General features: G+C 41.7%; 1 protein-coding gene across 1 annotated transcript in view; it reads left to right on the forward strand.

Moving 5' to 3' along the window:
- LOC104321585 (mucin-5B) overlaps positions 1-20,479 on the forward strand; it is a 44,488-nt gene extending 24,009 nt beyond the window's left edge. Inside the window, exons 21-47 of the mRNA XM_069803581.1 lie at positions 564-674; positions 1,431-1,610; positions 2,007-2,243; positions 3,093-3,249; positions 3,439-3,567; positions 4,010-4,094; positions 4,304-4,341; positions 5,403-5,558; positions 6,615-6,707; positions 7,407-7,648; positions 8,163-8,340; positions 8,645-8,895; positions 9,320-9,503; positions 10,030-10,222; positions 10,896-11,074; positions 11,601-11,670; positions 11,823-11,944; positions 12,315-12,346; positions 12,793-12,970; positions 13,968-14,072; positions 14,716-14,756; positions 15,313-15,435; positions 16,369-16,464; positions 17,660-17,788; positions 18,686-18,725; positions 19,407-19,530; positions 20,114-20,479. Of these exons, the coding sequence (XP_069659682.1) occupies positions 564-674; positions 1,431-1,610; positions 2,007-2,243; positions 3,093-3,249; positions 3,439-3,567; positions 4,010-4,094; positions 4,304-4,341; positions 5,403-5,558; positions 6,615-6,707; positions 7,407-7,648; positions 8,163-8,340; positions 8,645-8,895; positions 9,320-9,503; positions 10,030-10,222; positions 10,896-11,074; positions 11,601-11,670; positions 11,823-11,944; positions 12,315-12,346; positions 12,793-12,970; positions 13,968-14,072; positions 14,716-14,756; positions 15,313-15,435; positions 16,369-16,464; positions 17,660-17,788; positions 18,686-18,725; positions 19,407-19,530; positions 20,114-20,288 (3,648 nt within the window). The 3' untranslated portion in view covers positions 20,289-20,479. The remainder of the gene's footprint in view (positions 1-563; positions 675-1,430; positions 1,611-2,006; positions 2,244-3,092; positions 3,250-3,438; positions 3,568-4,009; positions 4,095-4,303; positions 4,342-5,402; positions 5,559-6,614; positions 6,708-7,406; positions 7,649-8,162; positions 8,341-8,644; positions 8,896-9,319; positions 9,504-10,029; positions 10,223-10,895; positions 11,075-11,600; positions 11,671-11,822; positions 11,945-12,314; positions 12,347-12,792; positions 12,971-13,967; positions 14,073-14,715; positions 14,757-15,312; positions 15,436-16,368; positions 16,465-17,659; positions 17,789-18,685; positions 18,726-19,406; positions 19,531-20,113) is intronic.
- Positions 20,480-21,055: the final 576 nt, after the last annotated feature.

Consider the following 21,055-nt stretch of genomic DNA (forward strand, 5'->3'; position numbering starts at 1 on the left):
ATTTAAAAGCAAAGCAATTAACCCTCAGAAGTGACACAAGAGGGCGCTGTGTGATCCTAAACGACTAACTCCTGGGCTGGGCAGCCCTTTCCTGATGTCATGCTAGCATCTGCAAGGGAAAGGAGTAGGTGTGGTGTTGAAAAGCTAAGTGTTTCTCTCAGCCATCCAACACTGGCAGTATTTTTGTTATGACAGAAGCACTTAGAGGTTAATGTGTGAGCCTCAGGTATAATACTTGCATGTAATGAGACAGCACTCAGTGAGACATTTTGTCATCCCCAAATTGCAGTTGGTTTTGTTAATTTTAAGAAAAAATATTTTTACCTTTTTGGCTGTGCAGGACTGGTGCTATGAAAAGCTCAGTTTTTTTCCTTAGCTTTTCCCTTTGAAATTCCTGGTCAAGTATGAACCTGCCACCAGGTCAGCTGCCACCAGATTCTTCTAAAATGTCCAGAGTTTTGGTGAATAAATAATTGACAAAATAGCAGAAGTCAGATCAGAATGGTTTAAGACTGGTCTAGTTACCTGAAAATATCTAATACAATGTTATCTATTTTTCTAAGGATTTTTGCCCCAATAACATGGATGCTGGCACCTTCCGAATTGTAATTCAGAACAACGCCTGTGGGAAGTCACTCTCCATCTGCTCCCTAAAGATCACACTGATTTTTGAGGTTTGTCTAGAATTGGTTATAACTGAGGAGCTGTAGTCTTGATTTTGTAGCAGTTAGTGTAGTATCCCCTAATATTCCAACACAGTTGGTGCTAGAGAGTACCTATGGAAGTCAAACAGCCAGAAAGCAGAGGCAGGCAAGCTGGGAAAGTTTTAGGTATTTGGTGTTAACAGGGCTGGACACTTCTGCAGGTGAGGGGATAGGTGCAGGAAGTCAACAGCACTCTATGTGCATGTGTGTGTGTATTTGCATCTGTGACTTTAGTGGTATAGGAGTGATGGTAAAGTTTTTAGAGGAGCATGTTTCTGTACCATGGTTTGAGCACAGGGCAGATGTAACTACAGAGGGAAGAGCTTCTTCCCTCCAGCTTAGGCTTAGCATTTCCCCAAAGTGCACACAAAAGAGATTTCTCCCATAGTGGGGGGTGAGGGGACAGTAAAACAAAGCAGCATGGCAAGGGGTGTTCTAGCATACCCAATTGCCCGTGCACTCAGGAGCTGCTGTGCCAGCAGAACAGATTTCATCTAGAATGAGGACAATTTCTGTGGCTGTGAGGTAAGACTTGTCATGCAAGGGTAGACATTTCCCATTGAACTCAGTGGGTCTTGTCTGTGGCTCACGTGTCTGGCAGTAGACCAAGATATAGTGTAAAGACTACAGAAAAAGTAAGATGAAGGACAAGAGGCAGAATACCAGTGCTGTTACACTAAGTTTTCTATTCAGTTTCCTTTCATGCAATGTATCTGTTCCTTGCAGAGCAGTGAAATCAGGCTCTTGGAAGGAAGAATTCAGGAGATAGCCACTGATCCAGGAGCTGAGAAGAATTACAAAGTGGATCTCAGAGGAGGTTATATTGTGATTGAAACAAATCAAGGGATGAACTTCATGTGGGACCAGAAGACTACTGTTGTTGTTCACGTGGCACCATCTTTCCAGGTATGTATGGGATGGACTGAGGGTTATGATTTCAACCTCAAAGTTATGCATCCAGAACTGGAGCCCCAACTTGAAAAGCAGGCTTGGAAAAGTATTTGATGCAGTGGACAAGAAGAAGCAAGCAGGCCATGTCTTGTGTTTTATTTCATTGTTCAGTCAGTATGAAACACTCCAGAATATTTGGAGCTAGAAGTAAAGCCAGACACTTTGCAGTATTGGCAGGCTAACAGAGTGATCTTGTCACTTGGAGTCCAGCTTTTTCTAAGCCGTATTTTGATGACCGTTTAGAAATTTGCAGCTATTTTGCCTTGGCCTGTTCTATAGTTTATTTTTGTCAAACAGTGCGCTGCACTCAAAATAACCAAACCATTTACTGTGCCTATGCAAATTACCCAGGGAAAAGTCTGTGGCCTTTGTGGGGACTTTGATGGCCGCTCAAGGAATGACTTCACAACCAGGGGGCAGTCCATGGAGATGAGCATCCAGGAGTTTGGAAACAGCTGGAAAATAACAAGCACCTGCTCAAATATAAACATGACAGACCTGTGTGCCGATCAGCCTTTCAAGTCTGCCCTAGGACATAAGCACTGCAGCATCATTAAGAGTAACATCTTTGAAGCCTGTCACAGTAAGGTAATCCTGTTCTCTTATCCTCGTAGTTTCACACTAGGTATTTGTTGCTATTATGCAGCACATCTGCACACAAATTTTCACTATTAAAGCCTATTACACACCATCCTCGAGTACAAGGGCTACCTCACTCAAAACCTCACTTTACAACTATGCCAGTTGAATCCTGTTGCACAGTACTGAGGAAACAGCAGTGCCTGTTTTGAGCAACTGAAGACAGAGGATAATAGTTGGCCACTAGAAGTAAAAAGTTAGCTACCTGTTTGTAAAATCTGGATCTAAGTTAGTGTAGGACTGTTTGTATGGGGATCCTTGGGAAAGTTTATTCAAATTACCTAGAGAGATTAATTATTTGGTTTATTTTAGACACAAATTGAATTAATCTAAACAGAAACAAAGCTACTAATTCTTAATGAGAATATCTATACAAAGCTTCAATGCAGTTTAATAAGCCATTTGAAAAGCAAACAGCTTAATTTCCTTGGTTAGTTCATGTTGGGACAGGTTAAAACACATGAAATGCGAAGTTCAGTGGAAATAGGATTTCCTTTTATACTCACTTAATCACTATCTCTCAGTTAAAGAGTGCACACACTATATAGTTGTGCTAACCCAAAGCAAGGTAGTTCAGTCCTGCAGAAATTACAGTGGAAAGACATTTTGAGCATAAATGCCAGTATTACACACATTATAGCTCATAGCTCTTTCATTACAATCCCAGTCTGTCACAGACTCAGCCTGGTTTTGCCAAAGAAACTGCTAGTGGAAGGCAGAAATTCAGAGCCCTTTCTCCCATTAAAACACAATGCAGCATGTCTATCTGTAGTAACAGATCTGTTGGTATTTTGATAGGTGAACCCAATACCATATTATGAATCTTGTATTTCTGACTTCTGTGGCTGTGACAGTGTGGGAGACTGTGAGTGCTTTTGTACCTCAGTTGCTGCTTATTCAAGAAGCTGTAGCAGAGCTGGTGTCTGTATTGACTGGAGAACGCCTGCCATTTGCCGTAAGTATTGCACTAAAAATGCACACAGAAAAGCAGTGCTCCATGTGCTTAGGCACACGGGAGATAAAGAAAAGCAGAATTCTGACATCACTGTGCATGCATGACTTAACAAGCTCTTGTTTGCAAGATTTAGAAAATGAACTTTGCCCAGTGTCTGAGACTTGGAGTTTTTTTATGCTTCTGTTCCAGCTGTGTTCTGTGATTATTACAATCCACCTGACAAACATGAGTGGTTCTATAAACCCTGTGGAGCCTCTTGTCTAAAGACCTGCAGGAACCCACAAGGGAAATGTGGGAACTTGCTGTACAGTTTAGAAGGTAATTCGTGCTTGACTTCAATGTAGTTTATGGGAGTTGAAGGTATTAGTCTCATTTTAAATGTCTTAAGCATCGAGGCTGCTGAAAGGCTATCCCATTTGACCCAGAAACTCACTGACCGTGCCTCGCCTGGGCTAATTCTCCATGTCATGGTGCCATTCATAGCATAATTTGCCTGTTGCCTTTAAATCTGGGGAGACATAAAAGGTCATTCAGTCTAAATTTGCAATGTATAATTAGCTGTTGACAAACACAGTTAATGAAAACTTTTGGGAGAGAGGGAAAAGGAGGACATGGAAAAATAATTGGTAGTATAAAGAACGTTCATAGTGGGATGACATTCATTTTGGGATCAAATCTGCATCTGATAGAGGTATTTACGTGTTTTCCCTGGATCTATGTGAAGCAGACTAAGAATGCTTTGTCTACTTCAACTTTCCAGGCTGTTACCCAGAGTGTAGTCCTGACAAGCCATATTTTGATGAGAAGAGCAGGGAGTGCGTCTCCTTCGACAACTGCACTTCATGGTAGGTCAGTTGATGGTAAGAGAGGTAGAATAGGACTGGAAAGGACAAGCTAGGCAATATTTGGTTTATGCTCATATGCAGTGGCAATTATCACTAAATCCTCCAGGAGTAGGCTTTTATGTAAAAGTAGATGCTGTTGCAGACATTGTTATTCCACATACTGATTCAAGTCAATAAAACAAGTCTTCTCCTTTTCTTTTTAACTTCAGTGATCCTGAAGAGAAGCTATGTGCTGAAGACTCCAAAGGTAAATTTTCACTACCCTCACCATTCATTGAGTGATGGTAGACCTTTATTTTTATTATTATTATTAACATCACATGTTACTGCAGGGGTATTGGTAATAGGACTCCAGCTAGCTAGTTCAATAGGTGGTTGCACAGCAGTACAGGTATACTGTGATAAGCAAAATGCAGCCTTTGACCTGAAGAACTGTCTAAAGGATAATCATAGGGAGGAAGGACAGAGGCGTGAAATATGGGATTCATCTCACCCAGATAAATACCACTTGTCCACATTTATACTTCCTTGGTAGTCAGCGAAGACAGACAGAAAGTAGTCTGAAGCAGGCCATTCATAGTACCTGTTTTAACAAGCACTTTTAGAGCAGGGCAAATCTTGTAGAGGTGCTATTTCCTGTCCACTAATTTCATAATAAGCCTAGAGAGCTAGCTTATGATAGACATGTTTGTGTGCCTAAAGGACACACTTGCTTAAGGTATAGTATCAGTTCATTCCCATGTCTGGGAGAAGCCACATCCCAAAATGCAGAGTGACCCAGTAGACAACACATCTTCAGTTTTGCTGATTTTGTTACAGTAATAGGTATATTCCCTTGGGTTCCTGAATGTACATTCTCCAAAACCTGGAAAGCGTCTCACATATTTAAATTAAATTGTTTATTACTGCATGTTCCTCATTAGTGGGTGGAATTGGCTGTGCAACACCTTCTGAGCCAGTGTTTTATCACTCAGCAAGGCAGTAATCCCAGTCACGTTCCCTGCCAAGAGGGAATGCACCTGTGCTCCATGCCGGGTGTGGATAGTGCCAGTTCTGAAGCTTTCACCAGCCAGTAATTCCTCTACGCAAGCTGACTCCAAGAAACACCAGCAAAAACAAAAATCCAACCCACTTTAAATAAATGAGGTAGACTCCCAGTGCAACTTCTCGGGTAGAAACTGAGGAAGTTTTTTAGCCAGGTAATTCATGTTTGATAATATGAGCTACAGAAGTTTGGTTTTCTTTTCATTTGTATTTATATTACAAGTGTCACCTGTTACCATGACATTTGTTCTTTAGGTGCCTCAGATTGCCTTTGCTGCTACAATGGAAAGACCTACACCTTAAATGAAACTGTGTACAGCCAAGTACATGGGACCGAGTGCAGTGATGCTGTCTGCGGCCCTGACGGAGAGATCATTAAAACACTCATCCCTTGCAGTATACCATCCACACTAGCACAAGGTACTAGGTTTATAAGAGGTGTGGTGGTGATTTTATGAAAGTCGGTAATGGAAATAAGATTCCTCCATCTTGGAAGAAGATTCCTACTGCATGTCTAGGATAAGCACAGAATTTAAGGTGGTTGAAGGTTCAGGAATGAGGAGTCAAATCTTCTAAACCTTGGTTTTGTCCTTCTTTTCACCTATATTACACTATGGTTCTTATTACGCTGTTTTCTGCATTGGAATAAGTCAGTCTCAAATGGGTCACTGGAGCAAGAAAATAAAGCTGCCTGGTGGTTTACTCCTTTCCCAAAAGAGAAGTTGCAGGGTGAAGGGGATGTGAATGAACAGAGAATAGAAAGTAAAAAGAAATAAAGAAAAGGTGGAATTTTGCTACGTGATTATAGCAAAGAAAAGTAAGTGGCTAAAAAAATATGTATTATCCTGGTAGTAAATTATAAAAAGGGGACAAAGTAAGTTAAAAGTTAGCTTCTCTACTCAAGTGAGTGGAAGAGCTAAAGACTTGATGGTGAGTCCGTGTGTTTGGTATTTACTAAACGTGGTAACAAGTGGAATAAGAAATATAATGGAGTAACAGCTAGGAAAGGAAGGACTATTGAAAGCAGAGTGTAAGTGGCATAGTAAAACATCTAAATGATCTGTCTGTATTTACACCAACAGATTCTTCACAACAAGGCATTAAAAGGCAAAATGGACCACCACTGGAAATCACTTCTCCAAAGTCAGGTGAAGTCCTGCAGGATTAGAAACTTCAAAGAAACCTTAATTTGGAATGAATAAGTGACAGTAGAAGGGTGGTTTATTGTATTCTATACAGAAGAAAACTAACTACAAGGGAGAGTGTGTGTGTATTACTCTAGTAGCATACAATGTAATAGAGTGTATATAAATACAGAGAGGATGATTTTAGTGTGTACGTGTACAGAAAGTGGTGGTTGTATAAAAATGATTATTTTTTCCTCTTTTTATGATTGTAGAGAATGTAAGAGATACCATAGGACTTGAAAGTAGAGTTGCAGAGGATTTGAATATTAATTGATTTAATTTCCTGCAGAACCACATATGCAACCTGTAACATCTGCATCTCCATCGTCAGTGGTAGCCACTCCCTGCTTCTGCAATGACAATGGACAATTGATGCAAATAGGTGAGAAATGAAGCAAATTTTTTTCTTGCATCATTGATGTGGGAAGATGTACTGTTAGATAAAGGCGCTTCAGCAAGTGCTCATTCAGCCCACTGCAGTTACACATTACCACAAGTTGTTACATCTTTGAACTGTAACTAACACCTTCAGAACTACAACTCTCCCATATCCTGTAACTTTGTCCTGGTTTGGATATCCCTGCTGTAAGGAAGCTTATACCAGATGCTAACTTCAGTGGACTCCAGCACAAACCCTGAATCCCAAACTGCTGAACATGGGCTTGTAATCCACAGTCATATTCCAAAAACAGAGGAGGGAAGAGTCTTCTTCATCTCTTAGTAGCTCCTGAACCACCTATCTCCCGGTCTTTGTGAAGACCAGGTGCACTCAGTGATGTATTCAGTATTCTCTCCTCCTGTACTCATTTTCAATTCCCGCTAATGTACTTCAGAGGAGAGTATCAGTTTAGCCACCTGTGGCCCTCCCTCAGCCTTTACCATTTGGATGAACTGAGCTCTGTTTCAGTCATTGAATTCAAGGAGTTGCAGACAGTCATACCTGAACACGGCCATCAGGTACAGGCAGACCCAGCTAGTTAAATGCAGGGCTGAGTATGTGGCCGACCCGTGATGCATAGGCCTTGAGAACTACCAGTTTCATGCACAGTCCAGTGCTAACAGTCAGGTTTTGGCCTTGCAGGAGAAAACATTTCTCTGCCGGTGAATGTATCGGGTCATTGTGCATACTCCATTTGCAATTCATCATGTCAGATTGAATTAATTTGGGCAGAGTGTAAAACTGGTCATACTGAGGCCCCCAAGATCTGTGATCCAGACTCCGAAGCCTGTCCACCAACATCGGCTCCCAGTGCAACAAGCCGAGTTCCTGCTTCCACGGGGACTCCTGTGAGCGATTGTCTTGGGCTCATTCCTCCTAGAAAGGTGAGAGGCTTGAAAGAAGATGTGTTTCTTCAGCTACAACATTGCCTGCAGCCAAGGTTTGGTGTTCTCCTCTGATGCTGGTAACCACCACTACAGCAGGACTGTAGGTGTGGCTGACTTAGATGATTTAGAAGTATACCAGAAGCCCCCAAATAATTGAGGGAATAAGTTGAAGAGTATTCGGTTCACCTGAAACATCTAAATGATTGTACATGGGCAGAGCTACCTAAGCTGAAAAAAGGCCAGGAAACCACATCTGGCAGTGTCCCATCATTGGAAATGGTCAGGACCTTAATATCGAGTCCTATACAAAACATCATAGAACAGAAGTAGATATCAAGGCTCTGTTGATTGCTATATTTTTCATATTGCCTGGTTTCCAGAGAAACAGTAGATAGCAAATAATGCCATGCTAGACAATTATCTGAATGGAGCATAGTTGCTGTGAGTGATTTTAAAGATTTTGTTACATTGCTTTGTTATGTGTCTCTCTCCTTTTTCAATCTGTGAATAGTTTAATGAAACATGGAACTTTGGAAACTGCCAGATTGCCACTTGCCTGGGAGAAGGAAACAATATTAAACTGTCCAGCATGACCTGCCCTCCTCAGCAACTGAAACTCTGTGTCAATGGTTTCCCATTCACAAAACACTACGATGAAACTGGTTGCTGTGAAGTCTTTGAGTGTCAGTGTAAGTACTGCAGCAGGAGAGTTCCTGAAATTTATGTTACATTCAGCTGGGCCTCACGAAAGATAAGTTTACGTGGTCAACATCTACATTACGTTCATATTAATTCAGTAGGATGTGATGGAACAGAAGTTCCATCTGAAACATTGACGGTTAAGAGCAGATAAGAGTGTCCTTGCTGGGCTAATTTTTCTTTATCAAACTGGTTATTTCAGCTCTCACTGAAAGCGAGTAAAAGAGTTAAAACCACCTTGTACTTGCAAGAAGCTCAAAAGCCAAACTTGAAATCTGTCACTCTGTCTTCCAGGTATTTGCAGTGGATGGGGAAATGAGCATTATGTGACTTTTGATGGAACATACTATCATTTTAAAGAAAACTGCACCTATGTCCTTGTGAAGTCAATTCATCCTGATTCTCACATCTTCTGGATTCACATAGACAACTACTACTGTGGTGCCACTGATGGAGCAATTTGTTCAATGTCCCTTCTCATTTTTCACTCCAACTCTGTTGTTATTCTGACACAAGCAATGGAACATGGAAAAGAAACAAACTTGGTAAAGTATTGTGTTAAAATGAATTTTCAATATTATTTTGCAGTAGTTATATTACTGTACTGCCAAATGTCCTGTCACGACAAAGGATGAAGCTTGTAAAAAATTGAATGGGTAGGAAATGCAATTACATTGCTTGCTTTCTCTTTTTTCCTTTGTGTCAACAAAAATTTGTATATTCTAAAAATTTGGGAAATGATCACATAATTGAAAGTTGTGTTTTTCTTCCTGACATGAGTATTCAAATATAAATTACAACATATTAAAAAGAAATCATAAAGAACTGCTTAAACAACTACCTTTGACAGACTTCATTTGGTGCACCTGCAGTCTGAATTTGTGCTGCTCTACTTTCCAGTTGCACAAACTGTATACCTTACACAACAGAAGGATGTCCATAGAGACCTTTTGTTTCTCTTCTTTTTAGATTTTGTTTAATGATAAGAAAGTTGTTCCAGACATTTTCAAGAATGGTATCAGGATAACCAGTTCTGGCCTTTACATCATAGTTGAAATACCTCAATTAGACGTTTATGTCTCCTACAGTCGACTTGCATTCTACATAAAACTCCCTTTCGGAAAGTTTTTTAACAATACCATGGGACTGTGTGGTGAGTGTCCTCATCAGCTGACAGGAATGAATGCAATAAATTTTCTTCCTTCTTTCTCTCGTCCCCTTGTAAACATCCCTAAATGCTTGCAACTCCACCGATTTCTATTTCTCACAAATTTTAATAGATTTATCTCTGTTTGGTGGAAAGACACTGCCAGGAGACAGTTTTAAGTCACTTTCATTCTGTTCACAGACTGTTGGTGGATGGAGATAGGCTCTTTCTCTTGATCTTACTTACTCAATATGGGAATGTATGAAATCTGGACAGTCCTGTGCTAGACAGCACCATCTCAGTTGCTTTAGCCACCAGAAGAAATGTGTCAACCAACACGTCAACTCTGGTTTTCATGAGTAACTGGCAAACTATTTCTCTTCCTACAAACAGCTCTTGTGAACTCATCCAGGACCCCACGTGTTGTTACCTTTCCACAAGGAGCAGAACTTCCCTCTAGGTTTTCTCTAAAAGCAGCTTCATCAGCATCAACTGTCCTCCAACTGACACTTTGTTTTTATATTGCCACCAGGTACCTGCACCAACGAGAAGTCTGATGATGCTGTGAAGAGGAATAGTGAGGTTATTGAGTCCTTCAAAGAGATGGCATTAGATTGGAAAGTCCCAGATCCTACCAACAGATACTGTAATCCAGGTGTCTCAGAACCAGCTGAGATTGAATATCATCAGCACTGTGAGCCTTCCAATCTGTGTAAAATCATCTGGTAAGACAACTCCAAAAAGTGCCAGAAAAATAAGTCTATGAGATAACTTTGTGCTTCACTACGTGACTTGGGTGAACTGCTTATAGGACATGATGAAAATACGAGGTCTAGCACACCTTGAAAAACTGAGCAGTGAACTGATATGTGAATGTTCCTGAGTTTGGCAGATATTTTTCAGCTGCATCAAAATCAGTCCTCCCTCAATAGGGTCTGCTGCTTGGCACTCCCTCTGCCTGTCCGTTCTAGAGAAGCCAACCAGGAACTAGCTATAATTCGGTATCTGAAAGCTCTGGATGAAAAGGAACACAGAATATAGAAAGCAGATGTGCGTGTCTGTTTTTAAAATAATTTTGTGGTTTAAAGCAGGATTGTCAAACATGCCGACATAAAAATGTCACCATATAGAATTGTAATTGTGAGCTGTGCAGGAGACTTTTCTTTGAAGGTATGAGTCCAACATAAAATTGCTTCCTTTCAAAGCATTATAAAGAATGGGAGGTAAAGCTCATTCTTAATTAAGCTGTGTGGGTGTATTGCCTATCAGAGCAAACTGTAGTTGTATCTTTACCTTGAGGCTTTCTCTGGGTGTGGATGGGTTTGTTTCTGAGTTGAATTCTTCCTTGCAAGTAGCCCAAGGAAGTGAAATGCCATGTCTGTCTCCTTTTTTGCAAAGGAACCTGACCGAGTGCCATGGCGTAGTCCCCCCACAGCCCTACTATGAGGCATGTGTGGCCAGCGGGTGCTCGGAACAGCACCCCAGCACCGAGTGCCAGAGCATGCAGACATATGCAGCCTTGTGCGGGCTCCACGGGGTCTGTGTGGACTGGAGGAGGCAGGCGAGCGGGCAGTGCGGTAAGCCTGGGAAAGACCTCCTGGATGTGAAGCAACTCCAGTCTGTTCTTCCTCACCTACACGCCTGTTTGGGTTCCTCCACATCATCAGGCTTCAATCTTTCATGAGCTGCTCTGGACGCGAGAAAAAACAGGAACAAATCAAAGAGGTTGTTCCAGTCCAGAACTGGTGCAAAATGAGTGGGAAACAGGCTCATGGTCCCTCCGGAGCAGCTCAGCTGAGGAACCCTGTGTGTTAGCTAGAGCTTCACCGCCAAACAGCAACATACAGCTGCTCCCTGTGTGCTTTGCCCTGCTCGGGGGGACTCAGTGATTCAGGGGCAACCACTACTAGTACTGGCTCAAATACCTTGCTAAAGCCATCCATCCCCTCTTACTGGATGTGCAGGGACCCCCCCACCGGGCAGGGGCCTGGGCTGTGTGGCCCCGTGGAGAGGGCTGCCTTAGCATGTGCAGTTTGTCCGTTGTGCACCGAAGGGTTCGCATGGGTCTAGGCTTTCTAACCTGGGTGTCGTAATCCTCCACAGAGGCCAGCTGTGCTCAGGATCAGGTATACAAACCATGCGGGGAAGCAAAAAGAAGCACTTGCTTCAGCAGGTGGGTAATTTCCGAAGGCACTTTTCAAGTCCATAGCTTGAAAATTGCTGAGGAAGGCTAGAAGTTCCTATTCCCCTGGGATTTAAGTGTCTGATTGCCCTGGGGCACATTTCTGCCTCTCAGTAGTTCCTGTTTATATTCTAATTGTGCAGAGAAGTCATTATGGACACCGTCCCCTCCCAAACCAACACACCAGTGTTTGTTGAGGGATGCTACTGTCCTGATGGAAAAATTCTGCTGAATGAGCATGATGGCATTTGTGTTTCTGTCTGCGGTAAGAAATAATGCAAATAGTGGGATGGGAAGGGGGGATAAGAGCCTGACTAGAAGTGCAGATTAAGGGGAATGTTCTGGGTACAGAGGAAATGGGGGAAACCTTGGTACTGACCCTTTCTAGTTAAGCTGGAAATGTTTCAGATTGGCAATTTCTGCCTGCTCTTATGCAGGAAGTGCAACATTCAAAAGAACAAAGAGGAGGATCTTTAAGATGTTTTGGGTACAAAACACGTGACTTTGCACTCTGGATCTCTCTTTTTCTTTGTGGCTGTTTCTTATATTTCAAGACCTTCCTCCTATTCCTGTCCTGATTCTATTGTTTTCCCCAGTTAAGTTATCATTAAAGGAATCTGTAATTCATTTTATAGGTTGCACTGCACAAGATGGGTCAGTGAAACGGGTAAGGAAAAGGAAAATACTGTCTTTATACCATAGCTGGGTGCTCTGACCTCCTATAAAAATGACTGCATGAGTTTCTTCTTTTAATTCTAAGCTTAAATACCAGTGAACTGCAATGACAGTGGGAAGAAAATGGCAGATTTTATTAACTCCAGTACTTCATTAGTCGCCTGAGGTACAGAAGCAGAAATAGCAGTTTGTGGGAATCACTGTTTCCTGGTAGAACTACCAGGCTTCCCTTCTGGAAATACATAAGTTTGTAAAGGAAGGTGATGCATAATAGCATTTTTTCTTACTGTTCCCTCCTCCTCCCTCTGGGATTTGAACTCTGATTTTCCTACATAATAAATTAGGCAGCCCAGCTGTACACTGTCTTGCAGCAGGCATTCATTAATATAATGCTTCTAGTTTTTGCTCTCTGAACTACTATCCTTATTGTTTTCACAGCCTAGAGAGGCTTGGGAGCATGACTGTCAATACTGTGCTTGTGATGAAGTGACCTTGAATATCTCTTGCTTCCCCCGCCCTTGTGCTAAATCTCCACCTATCAACTGCACTAAAGAGGGCTTTGTACGCAAAATAAAAACTCGTCTGGATGACCCATGCTGCACAGAGACAGTCTGTGGTGAGTTGATAATTCAGATGTCATAATGTAGCATCACTTGCCTTTAGCAGCAATCCTCAAGTGAGATCTGGTACCCCACAGGTACCAGATTCAAATAAACACACCTGAGTGGTCATTTCTTCCATCTACATGCCAGGAGCTCTTGCTATCAGAAGAGACCTCCTCTGGTCTGGCTTGTATTCTAAACTAGTGCCACAACCTGCCAGATACTTATGTTGGAAAATCCCCCATGGATCATTGGGACCACCGGGTGCTTCACAGGATCCTCTGGCTCTTCTGAGATGAGAGGGTGATCCTTGCACAGAGAACCATCCAGTAAGGGAGGATGTGCTCGTCTTCCAGGCTCCCCCAAGCCCTCCTGTGGAGGTTCTTGATATACCTTTGCCCTCACCTTTCCATTTGCATCCTCCCAGTCCCAAATGCTCACCACAGCACAGGACCTCCTCTTCAGCCTGCTCCTAACCCTGGCAGTTCCCAGTACCTATAGGAAGATGCACGACAGGGGATCCTGGCAATGGTGGTGGGATGTTTTTCTGTTCCTCCTCCTGTCATGCTGCCAGGCAGAGGTCCATTAGGCTCCTTGGATGCCTTGAGGGAGCAGTGGGCACTGTCAGGGTGCTTTGCCTTGCATGTCCCAACCTTTACATCTTTGGCTCTCATCCACTGCCTCTTCATTTTTTTCACTGTCTGACTCATTACCTTTACACCAACTTGTTTCTTTATCACTTCTCTCAGATGAGGTTGTTTAGTTTTTTTAGAGATGACATCCAGTGGGGGAAGAGAAGCAGGAACAAGGGCGAGAAGTATATGTCCAGGGAAGAGCTTTACAGTAGAGCAAGCTTAGGGATACTTCACCTGAACATGTCCCAAACTCCAAAGATATGTGGTTCAAGAATCATCTATTTCTACCCAATTTCTTGGATGTTCAAGCTTTGTCTGCAAGTAACACTGCTGGACAGGATGCTTTGGCTTATTTTATCTCTGTTGTCTATTGCAGAATGTGATATAAAAACCTGCATTATCAACAAAACAGCATGTGACTTAGGCTTCCAACCAGTGGTTGGTATATCTGAGGATGGTTGTTGTCCTATCTTCTCCTGTAGTAAGTACCATGTTTCCTTAAGGTGTTTTTTTTATTCCTTGGTCTATTTCATTTTTTCTAAATGAGTTAAAATCATAAGCAGTAGCCTGTCCCCTTTTCTCTCAGCCTTTATTGGTGCTTTATTGGTGCTTTTTTTTTCTGGAGGTGGAGTAACTGGTGCAGATTCTCTGTAGCTAGTATTCAGTGAGTGTAAGTTATTGATCAGATACTGAATGTTGGTTACATTGAACCCATCCAGAAGCTCTGCTGCCAAATTATATTTCCAGATTCACATACCTGACCCAGTTTCCCACTGGCTCTGTTGCCAGCAAGGTGTTTAACAATAAAGAAAAGCTCAACTAATTTCAAGTATGGGTAAAAAACATGAGGTAAATAGATTTTTCCATATGGAAAATACCAGGATATAGAATTACTACCCACTTCATGCATAACGTCTGAGCAGATGCTACGTGTGGGCTTCCAAATAACAATTAGCACCATGTACTAGTTACTTTTTTCCCCTCTTTTGTGCGGGATATTAAGTCTAGTGAATAAGCTCAGTTCTACTCTTTGTCTCCTCTAAATCACTCACAATTCAGAAATGAGTACAGTTACTGTTTACATCATGCTTGGCACATCCTTTTCATTTTACTTTTTCTTACAGTACCAAAAGGTGTATGTGTTTCTGAAGGAGTTGAATTTAAGGTAGGTCTTCTTCCAGACACTTCTTTCCACAGATTAATGCTGCCTGAGTCAGAATTTTCTGAAGTCGTTATTGTCAACACTCACATAAAAAGCAGGGTCGGAATGGCACGTAATTTTTCCCTGCCAGTAGTCTATCGGGAATGTTACCGAATAGGTAACGCTGGAGACCAGTAGCTTGCTTACTAAATGACCTCTTGCCTGTGTTTTAGAGTCTAGAAGTCAGAATTGTGATTGAATACATATTTAAAATGTCATTGGATGTTGTAAGATTAATTACTAGGTCAAACTGAGTGAAAATTGATGCACGGAATTTATGAGATAACATAATAACTCATTTAACGTGATTGATGCACTTGGGAGTGTCAGTCTTGTGTTCATTTTGTGATACTGACAGTGTGAGGTTTTAGAGATCTGGAGGTATTCGTTTCAGGAAGTTCTTCCAAAAATAAATCCCAAGCGTAAGCATTCATTTTTGATAGCCCAGGAGATGTATGTTTACTCTAGAACCCACTGAATTCTTGTCATGGCCTGTCTCCCCTCTCCGCTATATTTCCAGCCTGGAGCAATGGTGCCTAAAAGCTCTTGTGAGGACTGTGTGTGCACTGATGAGCAGGACATTGTAACACGGACCAACCGCATCCAGTGTGTTCCAGTGAAATGCCAAACCACCTGCCAGCAGGTCAGCGCTGCATGCTCAGCCTCCCCAGCCATGAGCAATGGCTGTTGAGGGCATGTACTGTAAAACTAGGATAGTGTAACTGCTTCCTCACTGAAAGAGGAATCTAATCTTCTTTTAGACATTTTGTAAAGTCCTTTTTAGGGTGCTGGTTATTTTTGCTCTAGCAAATTTAAGACATCACCCTTGGAAAGATGCCCTGAGGGACAATGATTGCAAACCTGTTAAAAAGTCCAACTGCTGAAAGACGGTGTTTGCGCTGTTCTGTTGGTGTCCATTGTCAGCTCGAAAAATCAAGATTGTAAAGAAACTGCACAGTGGTTTATATGTTTCCAGACACTTCTCAGTACTCATGAGCTGAGAGTCTGCACACAAACTTTCAGTCTGTTACTGAATGTAAGCAAAGAGTGGTTTCTTTTCCATTCTTGCCCAGATAAGGCCAGACCCACCACCAATTGTAAAAATGGATAAAACCATTATCCTTTATCCTGAAGCCAGCCACACCCACACCCACCAAGAGACCAATGGATACCTTAAAAAGAGGGGAGGAAATAACTGATGCACGGCCTTCACATGTCTGACAGCAGCAATTCTTGAGGATAATCATATCAGACCAAGCACTGGTGGTAGATTGTGCAAGTAATCATACGCTGAATTAATTTATTTGGCCTGACTTGATTAGCCTGAAGAAGAATAGCCGATGACAGGGTCTTCATGGTAAATGAAATGTCCAGAAGTCAACATTCAATAAGGGAAAGAAATTGTCAGCTTTGATTGTCAGGCTTAACGTGGTTCCAACAGGGTTCTAAAGACAACAGAAATGAAACCAGAAGGGTGGCTCATTTCCTGTGCCATCTCCAGTGTGGCTTTGATCCAAAGGTGCTTCATGAACAAGACGTCAGGTAACATGACTAAACAGAAACTTTATTCCCACAGGGTTTCCACTATGTGGAAGAGGAAGGTCAGTGCTGCAGCCAGTGCCAGCAAGTGGCTTGTGTGGCAAATTTTCCATTTGGCAGTGTGACCATTGAGGTAAGCACTCCCTTGCTCTGCACACAAGGCTCAATTATCAAAAATACCTCAGCATTTTTTGAACCAGTGTCATACATTTTGAGGCTGGGAAGACAGAGGAGATTTTAAAATGTCCATATTTCCAAAGTAAATGTAGATGTTTATACAGCTGCTCTCTGCTGTGTGCATCTCACAGACACCACTGTGTTAAAAATTATGCATCTCTGGCAGGAATAGAAACCATGTTATCCTCCCTCCTCCTGACATGCAACAGAGAGAAAGAATTTGGAGGGGGTGGTGACATTGTCTAATACTGCTCTTGCAGAGATACATGAGCTGGCTCCAATCTGGAAACAGTGTCATTATCTTGCCCTGGAGATACAGGGCTAAATAGTGTGAGCGAGCTGATATAGCTGTACTACCACTAGTTCTGAATTTGCTGAGGCAGAAATCAAAAGTGGCATAGCTGCTGTAGTGTAATGTGACTTAGTAACACACCCAGGTAATACATCATGTCTTGTGAGCGTAGCATTGTGCAGACATGCTAGCTAGCTAGCTAGCAGACAAGCTAGCTCAGGCTAGCTCTTTGGTTTTATTACAGCCTGCTACTCCTGTGAACAGTTAACGGTGGTGTCTCAACCAGTGACTGTTGTCTTACATGCTATTGCTTCTCTGGTAGCTCTTGTGTTCTGCATCTTTTCTATTTCATCTTTTTATTCCTCGGTAATTTATCTTGTAAGCTAGATTCTCCTGTGCCAGTATACAATTTTTATGTTTCTGTGAGGAGGCTTTGCATTTATCCATTAGCCTCTGTTATGAAGACTTTTCTCCTCTTTCACACTTTTTGCTTTTCTTCCATCTATTAAAAATCCTGTTGAAATCCTTTAAAAGAATTATTTTTCTTTTGTGTATATTTTATTCCACATACATTAACACACCTACATTGTGGCATTTCCATTCATACCTCTGTGCTCATTCTGCCACCAGCTTTTGATTCTTTCCACCTAGGTGGCCACAGAAGGGATTTTGCATAGGCTGATAGTGGGTGAGTCTGGTACATAATTTGCAGATGTGAGTTCCAGGCATCTCAGCACTTTCAGAGTTATATGAACAGCCCAGTTCCTCTGCCAGTTCATTGACTGTATTACTGTTGCATTATTCTATTTTTATTGCTATACTATATTGGGTTGTGGGTTTTTTTCCTATTTTTATTCAGGTTGGAAAGAGTTATAAAGCTCCGTATGACAACTGTACTCAGTACACATGCACTGAATCAGCGGGCCAGTTTTCCTTGACTAGTACAGTAAAGGTCTGCCTACCATTTGAAGAATCAAACTGTGTTCCAGTAAGTATCTTAGAGCCAGAAAAAGAGACTTCTGGAATGAGCCCTGCTGCTGGTCTGGGACTTTTCTTTACTGTTTTGAATGAGCCACTTCAGTATTTCTTCATCTTTCTGAGCTGATCATCCTTGTTTGAAGGAAATGTGCTTTTTCAGCCCTGAATGGAATGTCCCATGGAAGTAAAACAAAACTATTTGCAAACAACCCACACATTTTACTTGTTGTGGGATAAGCACTGAATGTGAAAGAGTAGAGTATTGGGGCAATAGCATTAGTAGGATTTTTCATCACTTGAGAAATGCCAATGTTACGAAATGAAATTGAGCAAATGGTAACTCACCATGGACCCCTGGGGGAACTGATGGACACAATATCTTCTGATATGTAGTGCATCACTAAGCAAAGAAGTGGTACATGAATGAGCAAGGGGTATCATTCATGCCCTAGCTTTCAGCAATTAGTGGTTTCCAGTAACCTTCAGAAGCGTGGGGCTTCACAGCAGATCTGAAAATCAAAGTGGGGACAAAGACAGCCATTGAGTTGAATTAGCTTTGGGGTAGGTTCTGTGCAGGTGAAGCTGTTCAATTCCAGGAGCAGCTGTTATTTTCTGGGCCTGGGTTTTTTGTGCTGGCTTCAATAGGACAATACATAAGGTCAGGCACATGTTACAGGACATCTCACCTGGCTTGTGAGAGGATATATAATTTTAAGAAAATTCACTCCTGTCATTGCTGGATTTTTTTTTTTAAGCAGTTTTATATATAATTGGTACACAAATAGGTTTGGTGAAAAATCTGTGTTGGTTAGAGATGAGGGAATATACCTGAACTCTCATTGTTGCTACTAGCTGCTTAGCAATATGTGCATCTGAACTGTTCTGGTTATGTTTGCTTTCAATATAGGGGACAGTTGATGTGACTTCAGATGGCTGTTGTAAGACATGTGAGTGCATTAAATCACTGATTCCCTATTCCAATACTGTTAGGTTCTCCCCTGCTTGTAGTCCTGTTTCTGCATGCACTGGGAGTCTGCAGTTTCCACAGACTGGAAGACTTCTTACAGCAGCAGAGCTGTTTTGTACCTCACAGCTGAAGCTAAAAATCTGCCTTATTCTTCCAATGGGGACACTAAAATTCTTTGATGTCCATTTCTGTGTTTTTAAATAACTGAAATACTGTTAGTTTGAACTACACTCCTGATAAAATTTCTGAAAATATACTCTGTATTCTTTCATCTGGAAATTGCATGGAAAAAAGGGTCTTTTTCCTGTAGCATTCACCCAGAAATCATAGGTTGTTATAGAGTCACAAATGTAATTTATAGCAGTTTAAAAAAGCCCAAACCCTGCATGTCTCCTTTAGGTCTTGTTTCAACAGTATCTTTACATGAACTTATACATAAGTCTTCATTTAAGCTAGTCCACAAATAGAAAAGTACCTTGACCAGCAGGCAATTGCTTTGCTGAATTGGTGCCTCTTTGCACTCTCATTTGGTTTTTTGGTTATGCATTTGAACTGTAAAAAGTTTTAGTGGGATGATCTGCCCTTGGTTTCCTAGCAGATACGTTTCAAAACATTTACTCCCCAGTCTGAAGAAGTCTAACAGAAGTGTTCTCCTATGCAGGTATTGACCTGCCGCATAAATGCAAACGCAGCTTGAAAGAGCAGTATATCATCCACAACAACTGTAAGTCAGCTGCTCCGGTTCCAGTGCCCTTTTGTGAAGGGACATGCAGTACCTATTCTGTGTAAGTAGGAAACCTTTCTCTGTCCTCCCCAATGTCTGGTCTTCTTGGGTTTTTGTCACCAATGGGCTGCAGATGTTTGTCCCCTTCCTGCTGTTTAAAAGGGCCTGGTTGGGAAACTGCATGTGCAGAACAGCAGTCATTAGCGATGTGATGAAATGTCTTTAGTATGACAGGAGTGCCTTATTTTAGGTTAGGAAAATAGGTCCCTTTGAAAAAACATCAGCTAAATTTATTAACTACCTGTTTTTAAACATGTCCTTATATGTTTTTTTAACAGCTCTGGTGTTTAGTGGAGTTTTTTCCTGCTCTTAGGTCTCTGCATGAATTGTTCCTTTCTTCCTTGCCAGAATGGGGCTAATCCAAAATCCACTGAAGCTACTGGGATTTTCCCCGTTGTTGTCAGAGGATCTGGCCCTACATGGCTAGTAGCATCCTGAGGAAAGACTGCTATGAATAAGCAGAAAATTAGATAGGATATTTTGCACCTCTGCTCCTTAGAAGTACCTCAATTTGGAGCAGCAAATACGGATCAGTTTGGGAAGACGACAGGCAGCGGACTGATGTGCAAATCTCATTTCTATAGGTATTCCTTTGAGGCCAGTGAAATGGAACACAAATGCATTTGCTGCCGTGAAAAAAGAAGTCATGAAGTGAAGGTGGAATTGGTTTGCTCTGAGCATAAGACAGTCCAGTTCACATATGTGCATGTAGATGAATGTGGATGCATGGAAACAAAATGCCCAAAGAGGAGAACATGAGCGCAAACTAAAGGAAGTATTTAAGCTCCCATTTAATGCTTCCCTAGCAAGTGAGTAGTTTAGAAAACAGCTGTCAGTAACATTCAAATGAATATACTTCTCTCTTGTGCTTTTTCCTTCTGGTATTATAGGCAGTTATGGAAATTAGATACAGATTTTACTCTAATTGTTTGTAGAATAAACTGCATTTCAAAGAGGACTTGTTCTCCTGTTTCAGTGATGCTGCTAATGGGCCAAGGTGGCTAATGTCTTTAACCCCACAGTTTAATAAACCAAGGTTATTACAAGACACTCTAGAGACAGCTGATGCCTTTCAAAAGTCCTGCGTGAAGAAAGTGCACATTGTAAAACCATAACCACACGCATCACTTCATTTCCCTTTAGAAGGGAAACAGCAATCACTTCCACAGCTGTGGGTTCAGTTGGAAAGGCAGGACTCAGCTCAGGGGCACGTTTGCATTCTTCTCTCCAATGGTCCTGAACCGACTTTGGCTGTGACTCTGGGTCACTGGAGGAAAGCAAGGTGCTTTTTTCCTTTTGCATAGTGTGCACTACATCAAGAATGTAAAAACATGTTTTACATATACACTGCAAAATAACAATATTTGCAGCCTTATTGTGAGTGCTTCTCTCACTGGTGTTTTTTATTATTTGCCAACATCATACTCTGAGCTGTGTGTCAGGTGAGAGACTGATGATCAATCTCACTACCGGTTACATGACTGTGATTTGCATTATAAACAGTTGACTCCCAGCTAGCATGTCCA

The sequence above is a fragment of the Haliaeetus albicilla genome, chromosome 16 (genome assembly GCF_947461875.1).
Source record: "Haliaeetus albicilla chromosome 16, bHalAlb1.1, whole genome shotgun sequence".
Classification (NCBI taxonomy): Eukaryota; Metazoa; Chordata; class Aves; order Accipitriformes; family Accipitridae; genus Haliaeetus; species Haliaeetus albicilla.